Source organism: Enoplosus armatus, chromosome 19, assembly GCF_043641665.1.
Source record: "Enoplosus armatus isolate fEnoArm2 chromosome 19, fEnoArm2.hap1, whole genome shotgun sequence".
Taxonomy (NCBI): Eukaryota; Metazoa; Chordata; class Actinopteri; order Centrarchiformes; family Enoplosidae; genus Enoplosus; species Enoplosus armatus.
Window position 1 is genome coordinate 18,306,009 of NC_092198.1, and position 15,602 is coordinate 18,321,610.

General features: G+C 44.5%; 1 protein-coding gene across 1 annotated transcript in view; it reads left to right on the forward strand.

The window, feature by feature from the left end:
- Positions 1 to 15,602, forward strand: part of map3k5 (mitogen-activated protein kinase kinase kinase 5) — a 59,721-nt gene that overhangs the window by 3,080 nt on the left and 41,039 nt on the right. Inside the window, exon 2 of the mRNA XM_070925353.1 lies at positions 13,303 to 13,442. Coding sequence (XP_070781454.1) covers positions 13,303 to 13,442 — 140 coding nt within the window. The remainder of the gene's footprint in view (positions 1 to 13,302; positions 13,443 to 15,602) is intronic.

A 15,602-nucleotide genomic window follows, 5' to 3' on the forward strand; every position in this document is an offset into this window, starting at 1 on the left:
AACCACTAAATAAGTTCTTTTTTTTTTAATAAGCTGGAACTTACCTTGCTGAGCACAGGAGTGAGAGACAGAAGCGACACATGCTGGTGGAAAATGTTGTGAATATAAAGCAAAATGGAATTTAAAAGTAACGTCCAAATAAGCTGACTGATACTAAACTAAAATGTAGTTTTTAATGTTACCCACATCAGACCATCAGGGTCATCCACAATAAGAGCGTACCAGTGAAACCAGACAGTTGTGTAGCTCCTGTTCAACACAAGACAGGCTTGTTGCTTGTCATAACATCGCGTTATTAGCTGTACAAACACATCGAGTTCCCTTTATTTTTCTTCATTTGGTTGTCCTTCTCTGAACTGCTGTGGAATTTTCTCACAGCTCACATGGGAGGGCAAGAGGCATTTTCCCAGAAGCGCGCTGCCGTATCTGCTGCTCAAACACACACTGCTTCATCCTCTTCCTGCACAAGTGTGTACCAGAGATGAAGGCCAGACAACAAAAACCTTTAAACAATGAGCTCGGAGCCAGACTGGAAGCTGGCTGGGTCCCTGTTCATTTTGGAAAGATGACTTGCCAGATACCAATACAACGAGAAGGCTGTTCATAACTGTCCTTAAATGTCCTCCTCACATGATGCCGCGGACAAAGAGGACATTCGGCAGAGAGAGAGAGAGAGAGAGATGGCAGAGGCTGATTGTCGAGCCTGCGGGCGCAGGAAGTGTCAGGGGGAAAACTGTAGATGCAAACTTTTGCCAACAGCAGTGACTAACCGTATCATATCATCAGAGGTTTTGTTCCTTACAGCCCGGCTATTGATCCCAGATTCTCCTCCTGGAGCCAGACTTCAGCTCTGAAGTCATATTGATCAGGTGCAGTTTGAAGTTGTTGCTCAGTCCGTCTCGCTCACTCACAGCGTGGTCGCGTTATCGACTGAGACCAGGCAACAGTGATGTTATGTAAACTGTGAAGTGGGTAAACTGCGTGCCCTGGTTTCAATCATGAAAAGCAGGAAAAGTGTACGTTTGGTCAACAACGGAGCTGCACCTGCAACGATTATTGTTCGTTTGTCACTTAATCTGCTCAATTCTTTCTTTCGCTTGGTCTATATCTTTGCACGCAGATTCATTCCACGCCTCGCTGTGCGGGTCTGTTGCTATCCTGGCCGCAGTCTGGGTCTGGCATCCGTTATGAGGCATTTCAGATTGGGGCTATGAATGTCTGGTGAATACAAAACACAGAGGGGGGGGGGGGGGGGGAAACTACAGTCATTTATCTCGTGTCATCCGTCATTTCACGCCGTGTCCCAGTTGGTTGATTGTTTGTGGACGTGGGTCATTGCAGCCGTCACATTATGACAATTTGTTCCTGAATTTTTCTCTTTGGTATTTATCTCTAAATTGGGCAACAAACAAAGCTAAAAAAGCTCTCAGTGTACTTGTCTCACAGCAGAATCTATGGGACTACTGTCTTGAATCGATGACTAAAACTCAAATCTCAGTTTTTATAATGTGTAACATAAAGTTTTCTGTCCATCTTATCCCTGCCTAGGACTTGATACTTGCAGTGTAGTTGCAGCAGCAAGAGTCTAATGGTGATAATCAGTGAAGCAAAGAACCACTCTTGATCCACCTGCAGCTCGTCCATTTTTGCTGCAGTGAGTGGTTCCTTCCACTCACTTTTTTTTTTTTTTTTTTCAAGGCCACAAAAAACAGAAGCAGCAGCAGCAGCTAAGATCGATACGCTTCTGCCACAGCTGCTGGCTCGCTCCTCCAACCCGCCTGACGCATTGTAAGTCATAGTTTTAAAGCATCTAGGCATAACTATAGGATGGAAAATCATCATAGAATCATAGCATGAGCAAAGTCCACAGTGGTTTAGTGTGATTTTTTTTTTTTTTAAAGGGGTCAGACTGCTTCTCTTGAACTGGCTACTGTGAAGTCTGTATTTGCTTGATTTACAGGTTTTTGAATCATCGTCCACCTCTCAAATCTTGCTCGTGTTCGTGTTTTTTTTTGGGTTTTTTTGCTTAATTGGCCCATCCGGTGCTTGAGACGGTGAGTCGGGAGGATTCAGTGCTTACAGTGGCTTCTCCCTTGATCACCTTGATAGAGGATCATGTAAAACAACCCTAGAGGTTTTGATTGGTGGCTCATGCTAATGCTAATGGCTTTCTTCATGAAACATGGCGGGGAATCTCTGCAGTGCCTGAATAACTTGTTTCAAAGCTCTTGCAATGTTAGAAATGCAGCAGCTAGTATTGGTATTTATCAGGGATCAACTGCACAGACTTGTGCCGTCCCACCTGTATTAGAGGGCTGGGTCGTAGATGTGGTATGCAGAGCTTTATCTCTCCGGTCCGTCATTATGCTGCATTACTGTGTCATTTACAGAGAGCACAATGGGGGTTTGAACAATTCCTGAGCAGCTTTGAAAGCAGCTTTGCCTCGGCCTCGAGTGTTTGCTCGCCTCTTGTGTTCGCGCCGAGAGCTCGACCCCACCGCTCGCCGCTCCGGCCATCAACACAGATACTACTCGCAAATTGTTTTCGGGCCGTCCACTCGTGTTTTTTTACTTATCATGTAGAAGGCTGAGAGAGGCGCGTCGTTGAACTCTGAGGTGAAGCCGTCACGAGCACAGAAAGGGTTTGAAAGCAATGTTGGCCACTACAACCTCGCTTAACACAAAGTAAACACCCCGGGTACATTGTATCTGTGTTGCCTGCAGTGGCCTTGAACACGTTTGAAGCGAAAGAGAAGCGCTTTCTCCCTGCTGAGCACGACGCTGTTTAAGAAACGAGTGGTTCTTTCCATTATCTATCTATCTCTTGGGTTTTTTTTTCAATTAGTCAATTCATTGTTTATTCTACAAAGTGTCGAAAAAGATAAAAAAAAATACCCTTTGATATTTTAAAATTGCTTTATTTTGTGCGACCTAAAGAATGTACGTGTCCTCAGATTTGTATGTAAGTACGGAAATGTCTGCGTGCTTGATAAATGATTTATCAATTATCAAAATAGTTGTCAATGAATTTTCCGCGAAACGACTGATCGATTAACCGACTTTTAGCACCAAGAACGACAATAAGGTCACACGGTTTGGCCCAAAAAATGTATTTGTACCATGGACTCTCACAACTGTCTGCAAAGCGGACAGCGGAGGGTTAAATGAAAGTGAATTGAGCAGCGCTGCAAATAAACTACGATAGCTTCCTCCTTTTTGCATCACCGTCAAGACAGCATGCTATTGGCTAATTTGCATGTCATAGTTCACCCGAGTTAAACCCGATGAGAAAAGTTCGCAAGTCCACATGTCAGAGCGATTCAGTTGAAATCAAGGTTTTAATGCTGGTGTAACTGGGCCTTTACTGGGCAGGTCTCAATGTGGGGGGGGAAAAAAAGCATGGTTTACTTGGTTTACTTCCCTGATGAAGTCTTGCGGAAACATGCACGCACTTTACCAGAAGAGGATCATTTTCTGCCAGTTTCTTTATGTAAGATTTGATGTTTTCTTATGTCTTTAATGACGTGGCTTTCAGTTTGAAATATTCGAATACGGGGGGGAAAAAAAACCCATCAAATCTAAACAGCAGAGCCAAACAGGGCACAGATGTAATCTTTGCGCAGCACGTGAGGTCCTACTATGTCCAGTGTCAACACCGCCTGGCGTCAGCTGACAGCTTCTCGGGATTCACCAGCATAAGTGGGCCTACACTCAGCTTCCCGACTGGGAGGCCGCGCTGCTCTGAAATCCCATCAGCTGGGCCTAAGTTGTTTATCCTCCCTCCTGTTTACTCTGCATGCTTGGCTGCTCGTCAGAGGTTAGAGAGCACAAGGTCAGAGGGAATTAGTCCACACTCGCTGGCGTCTGGGGGAAAAGTGACTCCACCTCGTTGGCGGAGGTAGTCTGCAGAGAGAACCACAGCGTCAGCGAGGGAAAGTTTCTTTATTTCACGCGGATTCGGGCTGATATTTCTCAACAGGAAGCTAACAGCTAACTGTCACATTACATCAGGCTCGGCATTTTTACATGTTCTGCAGGCTAATATATGCAGGATTTCAACATCAGACAGTCTGTTAAGAGGGTATTCTTCATATATACAGAACATGTTGTAAGTGCATTATACTGTTGGATAAACCCCAAGGGTAAATCTCTTAAGTGCTCCACAGAAAAATGACAGGAGGTGGAGAAGCGGTGCATCAAGGCTCCCTCTCGGGTCTCATCAGGGGTTCGTTTGAGGTGAAAGGCACCGTGAGTGGGCAGCCAGCGTCTTTTAGAAAGCAGTGGAAGGTGAGAGAGAGTGATTCACGGCGCCAGTAAGAAGTCAGTGGCTCTGCCCACCCGAAAAGATCAGTGGGATTGCTCTGTTGTATGGGCACTCAGCTGGAAAAAGGTATATATCTGGAGCAGCAACATTGAGTGATCTGAACAAGATGAGGGGACAAGCGCAATCTTTTTGATTGAAGGGGGGAACACCGGGGGTGTTTTTGCATTTTTGGTCCAATGGCAGGAGAAGCAGGGGTACCAAGCGCACGACTGCTTTCTCCGGTAGAGCAACTGTTTCCAAATTGTTGCTTTCTCTTCCTACATATGTGCATGTTCTCATTTGCGTGCACTCCACAGCATCTGATAGTAAGATTGTAACCAGGCTCCAGTTGACTCTTCTCACGTATGCGGATTTGGGCTGGTTTGTTTCAGTGTTTTGGTTCTGCACATGCACCGCAAAGGTCACAGAGGGAAGTGATCGCTGAACTGTGTGTTTGATGAAAGTAAAACATGGGTGGTTGTGGGAAGAAGAAAGCATCTTTTTTAGGCGGGGACAAAAAAAAAAAAAAGTTTCATTGTACTACATTACTACAAGTTAAAGGTCATTTCTTTCACTGGATATGTCAAAAAAAAAAACCTCAACAGGCAACTTCACACACTGACGTCTGACACAGGTTTGCACTAATTCCTACAGTTTCGGGAGTTGGTCAGATTTTGATCGGTCGCGATGGTGTGTGATCTCTCTGCTGTTTCAGAAGGAAAGCTGTTATCTATTCCACTCTTCAGGGCGTTCAGGTGAATTTTTAGACTGCTTCCTGCTTAGTGCAGCTTTATTACATTGCAGCATTTTGCAAATAAACACAACTGTTCCTCAGTCCCAGCATGTGAAGTAATTGAGATAAGGTTGGCACAGTGTTTACGTGGCATGAACACAGATCCCTTTTGTTTCAGTGAAGTCTTTTTCACTGAAAAAGCAAACAGGAAGTAGATCAAGTAGGCAAGTCGGGGCAACTTGCATAGCAGCGCGGGTTTCTCCCGGCGTGGTTGTCAGCCGCGGATGAATTCACATTCTGTTCTCGGCTCTTTCCCCCTCGGGCCCGTGGCAATGCAGTTTGTACAATCTCTCAGTGTGTGAAAAGGCAACAAAGTGGAGCAGAGGTAAAAAAAAAAAAGGACCAGTCTGCCAGGAGAACGCTGCAACTGGTTGGTCTCATTTCCTGCATCATGGCGTTTTCAGGGCTTGGGGTCGTTTCTTTCAAGCACACTTATGTCTAGAAATAAAGGGAGCATTACTCTCTCCGCTGGGCAGGGCATCTAAACTACAGAATAACCATTGTCTAGTATTTCCCATATTATCCTCTGGGAGCAGAGATGTATTTGTAGACAGAAATGCTCCGTTGAAAGACTTGTATGGTGCCTTTCTTCCATTCCCAGGGTTGTATTTTTGTGAGAATGCCTCCACTGGCTGTTTATACTTTGTGTGGCTTTTTGCCCTCACATGTAGCTGAACCTGATTTGGAATTCATTATAGATGTTTGACCACTTTCTGTTGTCAGTGACACATGTGCATCAAGATATTTGCTTTGTCCCAGGCCTACGTGAATGCATTTTTAGCCCGAGCTTGTTTTTGTTTGTTACCCTTTCCTCTGTTTACTGAGAGTGTGCTGAAGGAGCCGTTGGCATGGTCAAAGAGCAAATAAAAAAAAAAAAAACGAAACCACAACAGTAAAAATGTCATTCCGCATTAGTAATGGAGTCTCCCTGAGGGAGCAGGGAACATGCACCACCTTGTTTATACCAGGAACTACACCATTTCCAGTTTCCAGAACAAGCTGATGAGATGTGCCATCTTAAAAAAGTTATCTGATAAACAGAAAAAAAGTTGCAGTTTTTAATTAGATTTACGTCGAGGAAAACCAAGACGTCATCCTGTAAAGCTGGTTTAAAGCCAAAGCCAAAGTCTTTTAGAGCAAGACCTTGACGGCAAGTCCAAGTCACATAAGCAAATCAAAGTTAAGATGCAGCACTTTCTGCTGCGGTACTTATGCAGGTCAAAACTTCTTATTTTCAAAACTTAAATGTAAACTGGGTATTCTTTTTACCACTACGGAGCAATATTTTGATTATCGGGGGCCCAGGGGTGACATGATGAGGCGAGGGGATATACATATACATATACTGTATATTTACGATCTACTGTTTGACAGTGGCAGTAACCGGGCGAGAAACATAGCAATATGCCAGAAAAAGGCAGAAAAGAAGCTAATCAAATCAAGCATGGATATAAACAATGAAAATATATGAATGTAAAAAAAACAATAGAGGACAGAAATGCATTCAACATGTAACTAAACGTGTTTATTTACAGGAAAACTCCACAGTTTACCTGTTTAAGTCTCTCTTGAGTCAAAGTCTCTTGTGTCAAGTTCAGCAGCAGCTCCGTTATCCCGCATGTCGCTTCGACCTGACAGCAGTGAAGCATCATCTGTGGCACAAGTACAAGAGGCAATCATCACGCAGCTGCCACAACACACAACAACCGGCCTCTGCCGTTGGTGGAAATTTGGCAGAGAATTTGGACATTATACTGTCGAAGGTTCCTTTTTTTTTTTTTAGGGGGAGGGAAAAAAAAGACCTCTTGAGTGTGGGAAATTATTTCCAGTGGAGCTTGGAGAATTAATTCCACTGTCTCCCTCTGTCCTCAGTGTGGGACAAGCTCCAGGGAAATCCTCCCACTGCACTCTGCTCCACTAACACGAGCCTCATTCCCTCCCTCTCCATTAGCGATAAGGGGAAAAGCCTCGACAGCGGCGGCGGCAGCAGCAGCAGCAGCGCTGGAGGTTTCACTCACATCTTTTTTCCTCGCTGAGTCTCCATGGTTACAACCTCTTTTGTGTAGTTGTTATATAATTGGTTGTAACAAGTGCTTTATTTACCTACTGTACCTGTCCTGTTCCTACATACTCCGAGTCACAATAAAACGGCCTTTACAGCTGGCCCCTCGGCGACCAATGTAAACAGTGCTGTCGCAGTGTAATTGCAGTGCTTTTAGTGTTGCAGTGCGGTGACATTTTCACAAATATGAAGTGTTAATAGGCCAAAGTAAGGCCACATGCCTACACATGCAAACATCTTATCCTTCACTTACCCTGCTAGGGAAACCACATTATATGAAATCTGCTGAGAGTGAGAATTATTAGCAATGCCACACAAGATGTGACTGCTGTGTAGATAAATATGACACATATTGATGCTGTTAATAGTTTCAAATGCACTTATTATTTGAAAAAAAAAAGCACTTATTTGGAAAGTGTATGCAGTGTTTTTACCTAGATAGGAGGTTAAATGTAAATTTTACGAGGCAATCAACTACATTCAACTGAACACCTGTAATGGGCATGTCAGTTGTAAATATAAAAGTAGTCTACCTGGATTGGCTAACGGAGCAAGTAACTGCACCATCAGCTCTGAAATAAAGCTCAGTGTATTTGCGAAGACACCCCTCGCCACCAGTATGACCAGTTTGAAGTGCTGCCCTCTGGGTGGTGTTTTCTGATACTTCTGGCAAAATGTACTTACAGAAAGGCCTTTATCCCCAATGCAATTGAAATTGCACTAAGCATAGTGAGTGCACACTCACTGGCTTTTTTTCACAGGTTTTTGACTATATCCCACGGTCCTCTTTAGCTTGGAAATATATATATATATATATTTTTCAAGCTATTTGAAGAGCTGTCACCTTGGGCTGTGGGATTTTGCATTTACATACGCTGGCTATAGCTTTAGGGATGTGTAGTGTAGATGAGGCACACAGTCTCAGCGTTGTTTATAGCTGAAGGCTGTTGGGAGCGACTGTTTACATTTCTCAACAGCCCACGCTCATTAAAATAGATTTCTTTGTGTCCAAATGTATGCTCTCCGTTTGGCTCCGAGCACAGGAGGGAAAGACAAAAGACACTTTGACTCGCTGAAATAATCCATATCCTCTTCAACAGTCTCCAGTGCCATTTAGATCCTGCTGCGATTATAATATTGAGCAGATCCCCCTTCAAAAAGAGCATGTGTAACTGGTGCAGGCACTCAGGGGGAGGGCTGAGAAGGATCTATAAAGAGGAGCCAATAGACACCAGAACAATTCCCAGCGAATTCATCTCTCCACTCTCCGAGCTACTCATCACCCTTCGCCCCCCCCCCCCCCCCCTCCCCCGTTAGAGGCACCGCTGGGCCTGAGGAACCTGCAGCAGCAGGCCGAGTGCTGCTGAAAGCCAAACAGTGACGAGAGTATTGAATTATTTTCCCTCCTCTGCGTTGAGCAGTAGGCGAGGGAATCAATTTAGTTTTGGTCAACAGTAGCAGGTCCAGCCGTAGGAGGTGTAGCAGGATTATCAGGGCATCACTATGCATGTTTTGGTCTTGTGTGTTTTTTCCCCAACGTGTCCTATCTCTCCCTGGTGCAGATAGACTTGGGTTTACAACCGATTCGAGGTGACTGCAATGGCTACGACAACAGCTGAGATCAGGTGGCAGCGTCTGATAAAAAGGGTGACTGGATGAAGTTACTCCGCTACTGGCTTTGCGCAGCCTTCTGTCAACACTATGTTGGCAGGTCTGCTGTTACATTGGCATGCGCTCAGCTGTGCTGGTGCATTGGTAAGCAATCACGACATCTGAATGCTCTCCAGAAACATTCAGATGCTCTGCTGTTGAATCATTTTTTTCAAAATCGCGGTCACTTTTGCCCGTTTCTGTGCTGTTCTCTGCAAGATTGTTTGTCCTTAACGTGGCAAGAGGCCTATCATGGCTCTATTGGCAGAATACAAATACACATTTTTAATATACCCTGTCATTACTGGAGAAGTGTGACATTTTGTTGGGGTGTGTTCACGGCGTGTCTGCAGTGCTTTGAAGTGTGAAGCTTTTCCTCGTTTGATTTGTTCAGTCATGTAGTCAATTGCTCACTAGGATTATGTTCTAGTGTTATTAGGAGGGAGTTTATTAGGAGGGAGAGCGTGATATCTACTAACTCGACACCAAAATACAGTTGTTCTATGACGAGGTACATATTTAACTTAAAAAAAAATAAATGATTTGGAAGTATTGATTAGTGCGACGGCATACTAGCATGGCTATAAATGACTCAGACTAATTAATTGACTATCAAAACTAACCATTATTCCTTTAGATTTACAATAATAACTCCCCATGTTCGGGCACAGATAAGAAGATAAGAACTAGCTGCTTGCGCTACAACTGCCACGAGGCTTTGAAGTCAGAAATCTGCCACGTCTGGCTCGTCGACGTGGTTCTGTGCGGTCTCACTAAAGTCTGGGATGTGTTCCTCTTCTCTGGCGTTCTAATATTATTGTTCAGCGCGTGTGCATCCAGACCGAAATACACACTGACGACATCATACGCCACCAGTCAAGTGTTGTCAGCTCTCAGGGGTCTTTGTTGTGAGCACAAAGCACTTATGAGAGCTGATTGCTCCTCTCGACTCTCCCTGCAGAACAAGACTCACTTGTGTCTTGCCCTTTTTTTTTTTTTATATGTGCACAGTCAGCTGCGTTCCTTATTCCTCACCTATGTTGGCCCTGCCCTATGACAAGCAAACATTTTCCTTGGCTCAGATGTATTCCAGTGAAGCAGGTGAGGTTTCCAAGCAGAGCAACGCAAAAATGACTCCACCTAAGTCGTCGCTGCATTTCAAAAAAACACGACTGCGACCTCTCTTTCTTTTTCTTTTTTTTGTCAGAAATCACAGCGTGTGTGTGTGTGTGTTACCTTTTTAATGGCCCGTTTGCGTTAAAATCTCGTCGAGATGTAATATTGATGGGGTCTTCTGGCAGCAGACAAATGAGACAAGCTCATCTTTTATTCATCAGCCAACCTGCGCTGTCTGGATGTTGACATTCAGTTGCACCTTTATGTGCATAAAGTAAGGAGCTAAACAGCCTGTTATTCCGTGCACGCTCAGGATTGTTAACGTTTGCAGTGAGATGAGTGCATGGTGTGTGTTTCTCTATAAAATTCAATGAAATAGTCCAAGTGAAAGTGATATCATAGTTTCTCCAGTGCGAGCCAGCCAGCCAGTCTTGGTTTGGGCTTTTGGTGACACATGAACATTCAAAGAGTCTGAATGTCATGCGTGATTGTTGTGACGATGCCTTTGACAGAAATGCGTCATAGATGTGGAAGTAACAAGTGGTTGTTAAGCAGAGGCCAGTGAGTGAGGATTAAGGTGTGCGTGTTGCCGCTCCGCCTCGTACGTCAGAAAGTGAAACCTAACTTGCACTCAGGCACCGAGCAGGCAGCCTGATGTGAAGATGCTGGCTGCTCATCCGGAGAACGAAACCCTCCTGATATATATCCGTATCACTGCACAGAGCCGCAGAGCTTGAAATCCCTTATATCCTGTCCTCTGCCTACTTGGCTGTAATGAAAATATGAGGCTGTTTTTTTTTTTGCTTGTGTGGAGGAAGGGGTTGATGATGAGGACCTCTGAGGCCAGCAACAAGTACCTGCTTCCTGGTTGATTTTGCATGTGCTGATGATGAGTGCGAGGAGCTGCACGGCCCCTCATCACTGACAAAAGCTCTCCACAGCTACAACCGACCAGCCTGATGGGCTTCTCTCTGCTCAGTGTTGGCACGCAGCCCCAAAGCCCCTCAATGAAAGTGACTGTTTGATGTTAAGCGTGCATTCAAATGATCAACTGTATGCGGTGATGTTCCCAGAAGAATGTATTTTTCACTAGCGTGGTGTTGCATTCCAATAATGTTACGTAGAGTTGGCGAGGGACATTTTTAAAAGCTGCATTCGTAGATCTTTGGGCCACTTGGGTCAGCGAAAGCTGTAAACACCAAAATCCAGTTGCCCATTTACACATCCAGCAGACACGTGTTTCTGTCAATCCAACAAAAGTCCAATATTTCCTCTCTTTTAGCTCTGTGTTTGGTCTCCACCAACTCCTGAGGGAAATATCCGGCTCTTTACCTGCTAAATTCTCCACTGTGTTCGCCAGCTAGTGGCTAACTTTGTCTGTTTGTTGTTTGGTGCTGGGGAGGTATATGGTATTGTCTTATAACGGCAATCAATCATTTCTCAAGCCCTCATTTTTATGACACAAGTCAGTCTTAAATTGCTTTTCTGGTTTTTCCTTTCCTGAACTGAGAGTCGAAGCACAGACGCGTTTAATGTTGCAAAGATCATACATTTGGGATTTGGGGCTACATGAATAAAATGTTCTTGACTTGACACGAGTCCAAACATTAAGCACAATAAAAATACGCCAGACTGGATGTTCTTTCCTCGAGCGTCTGCTGTCTTTCAAAACAGAAGTTGTAGAAAACTTTTTTCACACTCTCCCGACTTTGTTCTACCTGTCAAGTGCAAATTGGACAATAACCTGATAACGCCTGATAATAACATGATTCTCCTGTTCAAAACTGCCCAAGACCACTGCACAGAGGCAATCAGAGACTATTGCACCACCAACCTATCATCTGACTGGCTTGTAGTGTGAATGAAGTGCTTACATTGCCCCCAAATGACTCAATCTACTTTAGTGCTTTCGTCCAGTAGCAGTCCACAAACTCTAATGGGCACTAGCTTGAAACAAGCCATCAGGGCTAAAAGCTCCGGCCGGTTGGATCTGAGATTCTCTGCTCTTAACGCTCCATGTAATGTTTGTTGACACAGAGAGCTGGATAGTTGGAAACAGATGAAAAACCAGGGTGCGGCGTTATCGCTGTGACTCTCTGAGCTGCTGTGTCATTACTGGAGTGCAGCCACCGGGCTGAGTTGTTTTTGTTGTTATCAGTTGGCGGGAGGGCGCCTCAGGAACAGCGTGTACCGCCCCGCCTCATGTGTGGGCCTCCATAACACTGTCATGCTTATTCTCCACCTTCATGAGTGCGTCCAATGCCACGCACCCATCGTAATGCCATTTAAATGCAATGATTGAGGGGTTTTAGGCTGCTGGCAAGGTCTTATGGTGTTTGTATGTAATGGTTCAGTTCAACAGCGCGCGTATGAATGAGCTCTTTGGTTACACAGCGGTCTGTTATGCTAGTATAAGCACAGGACTCTTGGTTCAAGGCTGGGAACTCTCCGCCCCTTCACCAGAAGCTGCAGTCCCTGCTGGCTTGAGTGACACCAGGTAATATTTACTCCTGTTGACCTATTGATCCAGATCATGTGCGCGAGTCCAGCTGGAGTCAGTGTGGTATTGAGTGGTATTTGGAGAGAGTTGGTGGTGGGTCAAACCACCGTCATCGGGGTGAAAGTGTTCTGTTTTTCAAGAGTGCGCTTCTGAATTAGCTCCACTTGTCTCTCTGACACGAGAATCTATAGCTGACAACAGACTCGCCGTGTACAGATTGCAGTAGAAGCTGCTGTGAGCGTCGCTTGTTTGTAATATTGACGCACACACATGATGTGGTTTTACATCTGCCCATTAACCTTTGACCTCAGAGCTGCACCTCAATCAATGTTTGCTTTAATGAATACCAGACATCAGCACGTCCACCTTCATATCATGCGTGGTGTGAGATTATTTACTACACGGCCGTATGTAATGATAAATGTAGTTATCATTAACCTATCAATACATATTTTTATTTCTCATCAGTTTAAATATGTCAATAATAATAATAAGGATGTGTTCATCATTACTTTTAGCATAAAAATGGTCAAATTTAAACATGATACACCATATGGCCAAAAGTAAAAGGCCCCTCAGTTCAACTGGCGACAAATCTGCAGCATACAATGAGTGTGCTTCCAACTTTGTGCCTACAGTTTTGGGAAGGGTCCCTCCTGTTTCAACAGGACAATGGCCCCCTCCACAAAGAGGTCCATAAAGAAATGGTTTTCCCAGCTCGGTGTGGAAGAACTTGGACACCTGGAGCAATTTGCGTCTAATCGCGCCTTTCCGTTGACTTTGTTTGACTTTATAGCAGCAGATTAATGCCCATGGTCACCCGTCACTCAAAGGGCCACGCTGACAACTAATATAACATCTGTACCTCTCACCATCAGACATCGCTGTCGTGGAGATGACCGATGCCTTCCGCCAGCCCTCGCTCTTCTACCACCTGGGAGTCCGAGAGAGCTTCAGCATGGCCAACAACATCATCCTGTACTGCGACACTAACTCCGACTCCCTCCAGTCCCTGCAGGTAAGCTGACATCGTGAACAGAAAGCAGGACAATCCGTCCCTCATCACTTTAACACATGAAGCAAACAATCAGTGCGGTTCAAAAGGGTGGTGATTAAAGGCTATATTTAGGAGGAGGCAGGGGGGGGGGGCGGGGGGATTGACAGAAATGTAATTTAGTGGCAGCGGCACAGAAAAGCATCAATAATTTGATGGAAGAAAATGCATTTATGAAACTGTTTGGGACGGGAAGTCAGCGGTGGTTTTCATTTAGTGGTGGATGAGCAAAAAAAAAAAATTGGTTTTAGTGGGAAAATTCGATTTTGAGGAGTTTAATGGGGAAAGTCAATTCTGTTTTCTGCTTTTCAATTAGTGATCAAGCACTTTTTAAGTGGCCATTTGTATCTTCAGTGGTGTTTCTGTCTCATTGTGTCTCTTTTTTATGCAATGTTTTAATTACATGTGATGTTTTTGATTGAATTTAAGTGTCTTCATGCGGTACTTTTTAACCTTCACCAAGGAGGTTTTAATTTCAGTCCTGTTCGGTTCTTAGCTGGAAAATTCCGAAAATATGTTACGGTAACAGTTTGCCGTAAAGTTTGGTGGTTAGTTAGGTCGTGGCAAAAAGAACAGGTGGCTCTTGGTCCCGGAATGATCATACATGTCATATAATTAACATTGTATATGAATATTTTAAAGCATATTTATTGGATAGTGACAGTATAGATGCAGACAAGAACCATGGGGAGCGAGAGAGGGGTACACGACATGCATCAAAGATCCCTGGCCAGAATCTAACCGGGGATGTTGCCGTCATGTGGTATGCGTCGTAACCACTAGGCAACCAGGACACCTCTATTTTCTATTATTTAAATAATCAATTTAGTGCATACCGTGGTTGAGGTACAGTGTGGGGTTCTTGTGCGTCTTGAGCTATTTTTGATTTATTCCATAATTTCCCCCCAAAAAAAACAAACAATAAACACGTTTTACCCAGGAGAGAGCCTCCAGACAGGGAGCGTTCACAACGATGAAGTTCACACTGTTTACCGGATGCTGAATCACTACTGCACTGTCACAGTCTTGCGGCCAGAGCAACAAAACTGCGCTCAAATAAAAATGTCTGCTACTTTAACGGGCTTGAATCCAAAATCTCCCTGGCAGGCTTTGGCTGAGTCAGCACATGACTACAGTGTGAGTCTTATGGCTGGCCGACGAGACGCAGCTCACACAGTCTGAGGCCCAAGCCGAGCGCAGATTCAAAACTGTAGCAGGAACACTGACGCCTTTTATTGTAGCTTGTTTATGCAGCGAGAGGAGTCTTATGGCGACAGAGATCCTCAGCCAGCGACCACACTGTGTAGTCGGCGTGTAGCACTACACAGCCTGTCAGGAGAGCCTCCAGAGTCAAGATAAACAGGACATAAAAGCTAATTAGCATTCTCAGCGCTATTATTTCTGCTTTTTAAGTTGTAAAGATTGTTTTGGTTGCCATTCTTTCCTGCCCGAATGTAAACTGGTACCTAACAGGAGTTTTCCCTTCCTGCGGTCTGCCGTGGTGCCCGCCCGCCTGGCTGGGCGGTTCGGCTAACTGCACCTCACCCCGCCTGAAAAAGACCGCTTTCTCTGTGGTGGTTTCCTCTGATCTCTTTCAGGCTGCTAAATTGTCTCAAAGGGTTCTGATTTAATGTCAGAGGTTTTCTCCAAATGCTGGAGCTCCTCTTTAAAAAGTACACCAAGGCTATTGTGCACTCGCTGTATCCATGCCGGTCATGCTTACTTTCAACAGATAATTAAAGTGTTCTCGCTGTACAAGCAAGCGAGCGCAGTTTATTCACTAATGAGATAAGGCTTGAAGTGGATCTTCAACTGCAGTTTGAAATACGTGCGTGGATACACACAACTCTTATTGATTCAGACTGTAGGCGCGTCCTAAAGGTCATCACAGCATTGATATGACAATCTCAACGTAATGTGGTATTGATTTTGTGCAAATCACTCATTATTGCCTTGCATTCCTCAGTGAGCAGCAGATATTAGCAAAGCACCACCACCCCCTGCACTTTGTTTGAAGCGTACTGAGGCCTTAAGTTACTCCGTTTACAAAGGAAGTGAAGCTGGCCTGACTTGTAATGACATTAGAATAATGAGAGGTTTTGAATATGCAAATGAATAAATAAA